We start from the raw sequence: 9,844 nt of genomic DNA on the forward strand, positions 1-9,844 counted from the left end.
ATCACGCAATGTAATTATAACACTCAAGAAAAATTGTACATCGCAAGTATTTTTAAAAAGTAATATTTATATCAAAATAAATAAATAAATATTTTGTTACTTTCAGTAAACACCCAAAAGATGTGTTTCAATAAAAAGCATTCATTTTTCTCCTAAATTATTATCCAAAAATACACCACAAAATATAACAAAGAAAAATAATAAAAAGATTGCACCCGTGTCTGGACCATTAGAATAAAATAATTATAAAGATACAATTAAACAAAATAATTTGCATTTATTTTCTTTAAAGTAAAATAATCTAAATATTCAAAGAAAAACTAGGTACCCATCCTATTTGCGTGGAGCACCCCCTAGCTCCGCCGCTGTAAATATGGTGTTCGCCGGAGCGGGCCACAGAATGCACCACGAAACAGTTGGATTCTGTGCGCGACAACAACCCCCTAGTCAACGTCTCAATAGGGATGAAAAATCAAACGCCCCGATATATGTTTCAATAGTTGATCATCAATATTACAACTATTATTTTCGCATGTTTCATTGGAAATGTTTCATGAATTGTGTTCATCTTGCGGTTGAAAGTGTAACACCCAGGTATTAATCCTCGATAATTAAGTCAATTAAAGTGATTAGTTTTAAACTCACACGATAAAGCACAAACCAAAACATTTCCTGTCAGCCTGGCCGGACCGGTCTGACCGGTCTAACCCGAGTTGGTGGTTTTTGGGGCCCCATGTCATTTAAACATCACTCTCTCTCTCCCAACCGCTCTCTCCCCTCACTAGAGCCGGCTCAAGCCCGAGCTCTCTCCCCCTCTCCTCTCATTTCTTCCCCCAAACCCTAGGACCCAAATCCATTCGTCCTCCATTGATCCAAGGCCCAAGGGAGCTTTATTTGGGTGGAGAATCATCCTTCCCGCATGCTCCATCCCGGGGTGCCTTGGTTTCAAGCTCTTGAGGCAAGGACCCAAGGTAATAGCTTGTGGTTTGAATTGATCTCTTGCTCTAGGGGGATTTATGTAGTTTCCTTGGTCATGAACCTTTGCTTGCACCTTAGGCTAGAGCCTAGATGGAATTTGTGCGGTGGAATCAAGTTCTTGTGGGGAAAAAGGAGTCATTCAAGGTAATTTAGGAGTTTGGATCGATCTCTTGTTATAGAAGGTTTTTAGGTGGTTTTCTCTGGCCAAAAGCATCCACATGAACCCCTGAACTAGATCCTATGAGGTGTTTGCAGTTGACGGACGATTTCTGCCACGCCCAGGATTCTAGGTTCTGGTCTGGGTAGGACCGGTCTGACCGGTCGGAGGGACCGGTCTGACCGGTAGCTTGCTGCGAGAGTAGGACCGGTCTGACCGGTGTTAGAGACCGGTCTGACCGGTATAGCTGGGCTGAGCAGGGGTAAATAGTTTGTTGTTGATACAATTAGTTGGAAATTTAATTGGGTATCGATTACTTGTAATTTTTATAAATCATGCATGCATTCTCATGTCATATGCATATGCACACGTGTAGCAGCCGCGGCAGAGGAGGTCGTATACGAGGTGGTTGCGGAGCCATAGGAGCCGCAGGGGCAAGCCCCGCCGGAGGAGGTTCGCGGGGAGTCGGCTCAAGACCCGGCTAACCCCAGTGTGGTGCAGCAGACGCAAGGCAAGCCCCGGTGCATGTCCTATTATTTTTAAATTATGATTCACTATGAATATGTTTTATCTATTACTTGTGCATTACGTAATAGGAATTGATTGGAACCCTAGCTGCATGATCCCTAGGTTTTTGTGAGTTTTTACTAGTATGTCTAGGTCGATAGCGATGACAGGCTAAATAAGTCCGGTAGAAGTCGGGTGACCTTGTGCCACTCGCGAGACACAGGAAACTTTAGAAGCCGAGTAATTGCCGGTTACTCGCGAGATACATTATTATCTTTATGCTTCAGTGTTTGAGAAATGGATTGAAATGGTTATGGAGATGTGAGACCGGGCGGGGATTATGATATTAGGTTTGGCAGCAGGATAGGGTTCCTGGGTGTCCTAGCCCCGTCCGTGTCGGTTAAGGACCGGTCGTTGTGGCAGTGCTGATCGGGGATTGAATTGTACTAACCGCATGCCGGGAGTAGGAGGTAGTCGAAACCGGTAAGCCTAGTACTGCCTCGCTTCGAAAGTACAGAACTGCATCACCACCCCATAGGGCGAGTCGAGTAGTCGCGGAGAAACGGGATGCACATGTTTACTTTTGGTGGTCTCACGTTGAGCTCGGCTGACTATATGAAGGTGGGGTGGTTCTGTAGTTCGAGGCGGGGAGGGGAATGGTTGGCATGTATAGTCCGACGGGGCAAATACGTGCCGTGTTGGTTAGGTCCACCTTGCAAGGTTAAATCGAATCGATTCGCCGTGTCTCGCGGATATGAGGGCCTTGATCTCTTTGTCACCTCGTAGCGAATGAGATAGGATATTAGAGATATAAAAATGGATACTACCCTGAATCTTTAATTGGATGCTCCAACATGCATGTGTAGACAGGCAAATATTAGTAAGAGTCTATCTACATAAAATATGCGGATAAAACATTGAAAGTAAGGATACACCTCTAGATGCTATTTCTACAAAATAACCACTAGCCAAATGCCGTGCATGTCTAGATATGTGGGCTAAGTTATACCCACTGGTCGGGTAAGCCTTGCTGAGTATTAGAATACTCAGGGTTTGTTGCCACCTTTATTATTACAGGACACCCGGACGTCGATTTCTGCCCCTGTTGTGTCAAGTTCATCCGCCGGGACGCAGAAGGGAGGCAGGTCGAGGAGCGGGACCCTTAGGTTAGGGCGCTGTCAGGTTGTGCACTTGTGGGCTGAGTGTGCAGCCTTTCTATTTTGCGTAGACCGGTCTGACTGGTGGAGTCGGCAGCATGGAGCCGACCGGTCCGACCAGTTGGGTGAACCGGTCCGACCGGTCGAGTAAGATTAGAACTGATGGGAGCTAAAGTATTTGTAGGATCTTTTATTTTCGAACTTCAGTCACATCTATTGTAAAGTTTTGTAAATTATCTATGTAATTGAACTCGGTTTGTAAAACTTATTGTTTCGTTTTTCTTTGAGTTTATATTTTTAAAGTTTCATGCCGTGCTTGTACCATCTGCGCCCACCTTCGCGTGGGACTACTGGTGTTGTTTCGATCGGGCCGTGGGTTGAGAAATGATCGTCAAATTAAGCCGTTAAGCTAATGCACCCGATGTGTTCAAATGGCGGCCATTACGCTTAATTAGAGTTTTAATTTGGCGGTTCCATCACAGAAAGTTTCGTATCCGAGACAAACAACTTAATTAGTTTTTTCACATACCTTTCAATATTGTACCTATATATTTTGAGGAAAACAACTTAATTACATACCTTTCAATGTTGTACCTATATATTTTTGATGTTGCAGATAACTTATTTTGATGTTGCAACGAAACGTCACGCCTGGACGCTAGCAAGCCTTTTCTTTTTATCCATACGGTGGGGAAAGAGACGAATACTTGTCGCCTCAACATTAACTATGGCTAGAGCTCGCCTCATGTTACACATACTCCCTCTTTTAACTGCCTTTGCGGTCACGGTTCTACGTCTCACATTCCTCTGGGTCCTACGGCGACCGTCGTCTGCAGCCTCCGGTTCTGGTGTGGGCGTGGGTCCGGGTGAGGCACAACTACTAGCAGCAGAGTACAATCTTTTTTCTTGTTGCGAGGCAGCAGGGTACGATCACCTGCACGTATGCAGCACGGTGTGCCGCAGCATGTGGTCAACTGTTCCTTCACATGCCCGCGGCCTTCTGTTAACTCGAGCCACTTTTCCTGCCTTGGTACGCGTTTGTGGACCACGAAGATATGTCGTCAGAGAGAATGAAGGGTAGAAGAGCCAGGGGCTCACAGCTAGAGCAGCTGAGCCAAATATTAGCTTAAAATTAGAATCCGATTTTTGTATGTTCGATCCAAATTTTAAACTCTTTTATCATCGCTAAGTACGCATCAGATCCTCTGCGCCCGTGTCGCCGGCCCAGTTCGCCGGCGGCGACGCCAGAGCTGGCTCACCGCCACCATCTTCGGCCATCATCATCGCCTCCTGCGTACCCACCCGCAGGTTCCACGGGACTACGGGAGGCCCGCCCGCACGCGCGGTTCCTCCCTCCCTTCGCAGCTGCACGTCCGATGGAGTGGTCATGGATGGGCTTCGTTACTTGGACACCCAAAAGGGAACCGGCAGGTAAAAGGCATCTCGAGAGTAAGCACTCGCGTTCTGAAGCAGCAGCAGAAGATTTTGCGCTTGTGCGGTTGGAACTCCTGCAATCATTCATCGCACTCTGAAAAAACTTCATGGAACTCAAGATGGCCAAAACATCTCGCGATCCGGTCATCAAAGCAGATGTCCTCCTCATCGCGTCCCAAGGGTGCGTAAATTTGTAGATGAAGTGGACATTTTTCCTTCAAATCCACGCAGAAGTCACACATTTCCGACGACGAGGATCCGAGGCAAAGGTTTTGCAGCAGGAATGAGAACAATATGGTAATGGTAAGGAAACGAAGCAAATATGAATTGACAATGCTGCACATGCCACAGGCCCACAAGAACGAACGAACCAGCAGCAACAGGTGCAGGACCACCGCGTACTGCAGCAGCGGCCAAAAAGGCAAATGCGATGCGCGACGGCCCTGGTTGGTTGGGCGACCACATTTGGCGCTGAGTTGCTGAGGAATCAGAACAAACCAACCGCTACACCAAGCCACCAATGACCACACCACACTAACGCTAGTAGCAGTTGAAAACACATACTGGTATATGCCCTAGCAAGGCCACCAACAAGGCAATAAAACCACACCATGTTGGAGCTCAGTTGCTGAGGAATCAGAACATATCGCTTCCTTTTTTTTCTTTTAATAATCTAGTTTTTTTTCTTCTTTCTCCCCTATCACAAACAAATTAGCCAATGGCAGCATGCAGGAAGCATGACTAGGTAGGACAGTGGCAGCACAAGCAAGACAGGGGGCATCAGCATCTCCTGTGTCTCCGCATGAAAGGACAGCCATCCATATCTTAAGCAACAGCACAATATGCAAATGCAGTTCTTCTTTACATATAAGAATATGCAATGCAGTTATGAGCCAACAAATTAAAACCACAGTGCCAACCACCGAGCCACACTGCTAAAGATAATCATAAAGCCTCTGAATGAATGATCTATGTGATAAACCAAGTCAAAGCATCGGTATAGAAACATTCATGTTCGTTGTATGCACATCAAGAGTCCTGCAAGGAGAAACAAAAAAGCCCGAATTCGCGGCGGTGACAAGAACAACCCTCACTGAATTTTATTCAGTTTCCTTCCACCACCACCTCCTGCTTTACTTGATGCTGGATGAATGATTGCAGGGAAGCCTACCCCCTGCTTTCCAAAGACAGTATCATGACACCTGGAAAAGGATAACAGATTGGGGGGAGGCCCCCACTAACACAAGCACTGATTGAGGGCCACTATTGACAATAGGCTGTGCACCACGCTTGCAGACTTCCAGTGCATGCTGCATAGAGACTGGAATGGACCGGACACCAAAAGAGGGACTCTGGAGTTCTGGACCAGCTCATTTGGTAAGGCATTGGATGCACAGAGCCAGTAACTGATGCTAGCAACTGAGCAGGTGCAATGGCTTGGAATAGGAACAGAAGATTTATGACAGCCTGATGTGATCTCCTAACTGCTGAATTATCAGGATTTGACAGTTCTGCGAGAACAGCTAAGGGACCAGAATGATCATCAGGTTACAAAGAATGCCCATACAGTAATGCGGCCCTTCGAGCCACCGAGAGGGTTTCGCAAAACAAACAGATGCTGGATCATGCGGGAAGTTAGCAAACACAAAGCAGCACTCCAAAAACAGTTGGCAACTTACAGCATAACAACCATTTACAACAGAAAACACAATACACGGTGACAGACATAGACATACTCACACATCTTATGTTTGCAATCTAACATATCTGAGTCCAAACAAAAAAAAAGCAAAATAAGGGGGGCAAAACAAAAACCATAGGTGTACATATTGATATAAGTAATCCCCTTCTCACATGTTAAGTCCTTTAACCTTGCGGGTTTGAGAATGAGACCTTACAGGTAAGAGTAGGATGAGGCTGTAGGGAGTAGAGCGCATTCATCCTTTTCCTAGTTACCGTTCTTGCTCTTCTCAGTGGCTCTGGGTGCTGCAAATATTAAGTAAACTATCGGATTACGCACATGAAACAAGTGAAGAACAGAGACTCGCTTCCTGATTCATGACCAGAAAGCAAGGTGAACACATGTTCACGTGCACAGTATATGCAATGGAATAGACCAGACCTAGTTCAAGCAAACTGGAATTCCTAATAATTTTATAGAGAAGCTTATACAAGGTGCACCAGTGCAGACTGCAGAAGTGCAAGCAAGAGATTCCCTGATATGCCGCCACAGAAAAAGGCATGAACACTAGCAATAGCAACACATCCATATTCAACCACATATTACTTGTACTTACCAAGGCCCACTGCATCTGAGCCCTTCATGATCCTGAGCCTTCTACAGCTGCCCGTGAACATTCTGCAATACAGAAAAATTTCAGAAATGAAGCAGCTTTATTTTCGAGGACAACACAGTTCTTGCACCCTTGGTTCAAGTCAAAAGCTCATCGGAATATGCAAAATGTTGCTGGGGAAGTAACTTGCACCCTGTGTAGGCCTATGGAAAATGTAGAATAACAAGGGTGTTGAGGGAGAGGATAACCTCCACCACTCCCCCAACAGATAGGGATTCAACAGGTTCAAATTGAGCTCCCTGTAGCATTTTTACAGTTTTACTTTATTAATTGAAACCATTAATCTCTCCCATTTCCTTTAGGGACAATAATACATGCTGATGAAAAGTGATCTACAAAATCTACCCTATAGAACTTAGACAGGACTAAGAGCAGCATATCAACACCCTCAAACGAAGAACTTCAAAAATGAAAACCCAAAGCAGTAAACAGAGCATACTAAATTTTCCAATCCACTATAAGAAAAAGTTACATCAATATATTTAACTATTTAAGACAAGGATACATGCTGATGATGATAAAAGGTTTCATCCAAGCATTGTTTTTTTTTTTAAAATACAGCTCAAATCCATCCACATTGCTAGTTCTCCTAGTTAATAAATTAATAAAATTTGGGCTAAGGAAATCACTCACCTCCACGGGACATCACCAACAAGCATCCAATCTCCATCCTTGTCCTTATATGTGAGCACAAGTTCAGTGCCATTTTTATGATCCATTAGTCGGCAATCAGATAATCCTTCTCTTCCTGATTTCCCGTTAGATTCAATATCACCTGCAGGAATAGATACAAATTCAAGTACTGCTCCACCATAGAAAAACCCTCCAGTTCATTCTTGTAACCAACATGGATGAACAAACAAACAACATTGCCACACTCCGCGCATCTCAAATACAACAACAAGGGCATTCCTAACAAACTGCAGTTGAGCACAAAACGCATGAAGCACCATTGTGCACGCCAAATATAGATTCTGTTTTTGGATGAAAGGGGATGATCCAAACAAAATGCTTTCCGCATACAGCGTCGTTACAAGCCATGGAAGATGATAGAAGGTATTAATACTCTAATAGCTCTTCTGCTGATACATAATGCAAGAGATATTGATGTCAGGACTAGACGGAACTAAGAAAATAGAAGCATCAATTGATGTTCAATAGAAACACTGGTCCTTGTTCATTGTAAATTTGAGGAATAGTTATACGGCAGAACTACAGTATAAAAAGCTAAAGATAACATCATTGTATAATAGGTATCATGTGGAAACGTGGTACATATGGGTAGTAGATTTACATGTACTGTAAACACTGCAGATCTTGAAGCAACAATTCATAGAAAAAGAATCAGTTAATAAAGATCAGAGCCAACCCAAGAACTCACCAACAGTAAAGGAGCTGAACATTTTCTCCAGCGCCAGTGAGAGCTCTTTGTAGTTGCTGTACATCTTAAGGTCCACCTTCCTGAGGTATGGCGCACCATCCATGCTAACCTTGACATAGAGGCAATCCTGGTTCATCGCCATGGTGTTCTTTCTGTAGCTGCGGATTGGTGGCCATCCTACCACCTGTGCCCTGTTACAGTTATTCGAAAAGTCAGCATCCACCAAATATTGCTCTAATTTGCACAAAACTATTAAAAAACCACAGCACAGCTTCAGCTGCAAATAGTTGCCGGATAAATGAACCTGAAAGTACGGAGCAGGCAGACGTTCCCAAATACTAATCACAGAGCATAAAGGAGAAGCAGGCTATTTGTACACTCGCTTACTTCCTTGTTTCAGGTTCAGGGACTCTGGTACACTGGCACCAAGCAAATTGACAACAGACACAAAAGTAATTATTTTCACAACAGAAGAACTGAAGAAAGCCTTGTCCGCTTTTTCAGAGGAATGACAGGTTATCTTTTCCGTACAATGTTCTTCTTTGTTTAGTTATATAGAGGGGAAATCTCTTATTGCACACATGAACCGCCAGCCTTTTTCTTGATTTTTTTTCTGTAACATAAATAACTAAATTCACCAGGATTGTTCATTATCAATCAGAAAATAGTGAAAAATATATTTTTGTTCCGGAGCTGCATGATTGTTTATTTGTTTGCAAGGGAAAAAAAGCCGGAGACAGATCACACACAAAAAAAACAAATCAAGCAAATAAAACGGCACGTTGCATAGAAAAACACGCCAAGAACATCGAGGATGGCGCAACTTCCATATTTGTATAAAAAAGAACAAGAATTCAACTAGCACTAAGAAACCCAATAAAAAAAGATTTTTTTTGGAACAAGGAAACAGAAGAGCTTAAACTGCCAGCACCAGACCACCAATCCGCAAATCCACAATCCACGCACAGCAATCCGAGAGTGTGGTAGACGTACTTTGCCGTCGGAGCCTGCGCCTTCTTCTTGTCCACCTCCTCGTCGTCCGCCGGCGCCTTGCCTGTTGCAGCCGCGTCCCGCCGCACGATGGCGTCCGCGAATCCGCGCTTGGCCCCGCCCTTGGGAAGCAGCTCGAGGGTGAGCGGCGTCCCCGCCACCGCGTTGCGGCCCTCCGCCTCTTCCGTGCCCGGCAGCCCCAGACGCAGCTCGGTGGCCGCCGTCGCCGGCGACAGCCCGATGTAATCCCGCTCCTGTGGAGGCGCCATGTCTAGCCAAACTCCACGAGCATCACCAACTCCTGGAATACTGGGTTCTTGGGGGAGTGAGGTGTCAAGAGGAGGGATGGGCTCGAGGTTTGTCTTTGGGCGCTGCTGCTGAGCTCGTGAGTTCGCGAGTGGGGACTGGGGAGAGGGAGGAGGCAGAGGACAAGGCCAAGGAGGTGGGGTGCCTTTACATAGAAGTCCAAGTAACTGTGCTTAATTGCAGGCTTAGATTATGCTTATGTTTTTGTCCTCTTCAATCTCCGGCATTGGGAGGTAGAGCAGTGCAAGAATCAAAGGCGATAGGAAATTAGAAATGTTCCGAATTGACAGTGTGCCACTGAAGCTACTAGCAGTGCTGTCTAATTGTTTTTTTATTCGACACGTCAAATGTTGAAGATTCTACTACGCAGTATGGTGCTTTTTTCGGACTGTTTTTTTTTCAGTTTGCAATTTCAAGATTGTAATAGTTGCACAATTCCAATATGAAGCAAACGGCTAGACCGCTAGAATGCGAAATTTCTAGCCTTTACTATTTGTTTTCTACGATCTGCAGCCGAAACAAATCTATGGGCCTTTAAACGCGTCAATTTTAAACAGTTGTAGGACAGTCGGAGGCTTCT

General features: G+C 44.9%; 1 protein-coding gene across 1 annotated transcript; it reads right to left on the reverse strand.

The window, feature by feature from the left end:
- Positions 1 to 5,868: 5,868 nt before the first annotated feature.
- LOC120670052 (auxin-responsive protein IAA21-like) lies at positions 5,869 to 9,391 on the reverse strand. The gene is made up of 5 exons (XM_039950032.1): positions 8,962 to 9,391; positions 7,969 to 8,159; positions 7,221 to 7,362; positions 6,531 to 6,592; positions 5,869 to 6,219 (listed from the first exon to the last, which is right to left on the reverse strand). Exons 1-5 carry the CDS (start codon positions 9,225 to 9,227, stop codon positions 6,182 to 6,184), a joined length of 699 nt encoding a protein of 232 aa, XP_039805966.1. The 5' UTR covers positions 9,228 to 9,391; the 3' UTR covers positions 5,869 to 6,181.
- Between the last annotated feature and the right edge of the window lie 453 nt (positions 9,392 to 9,844).

This window comes from Panicum virgatum, chromosome 4N (assembly GCF_016808335.1).
Source record: "Panicum virgatum strain AP13 chromosome 4N, P.virgatum_v5, whole genome shotgun sequence".
Taxonomy (NCBI): domain Eukaryota; kingdom Viridiplantae; phylum Streptophyta; class Magnoliopsida; order Poales; family Poaceae; genus Panicum; species Panicum virgatum.

Excerpts from the sequence above, each read along its gene's own strand:
- LOC120670052 (XM_039950032.1), bottom strand. The coding sequence starts at position 9,227 with ATGGCGCCTCCACAGGAGCGGGATTACATCGGGCTGTCGCCGGCGACG. Across the intron at positions 8,160-8,961 it reads GCGCAGGCTCCGACGGCAAA|GGCACAGGTGGTAGGATGGC; the intron begins GTACGTCTACCA and ends TAACTGTAACAG. Across the intron at positions 7,363-7,968 it reads GTTCAGCTCCTTTACTGTTG|GTGATATTGAATCTAACGGG; the intron begins GTGAGTTCTTGG and ends CTATTCCTGCAG.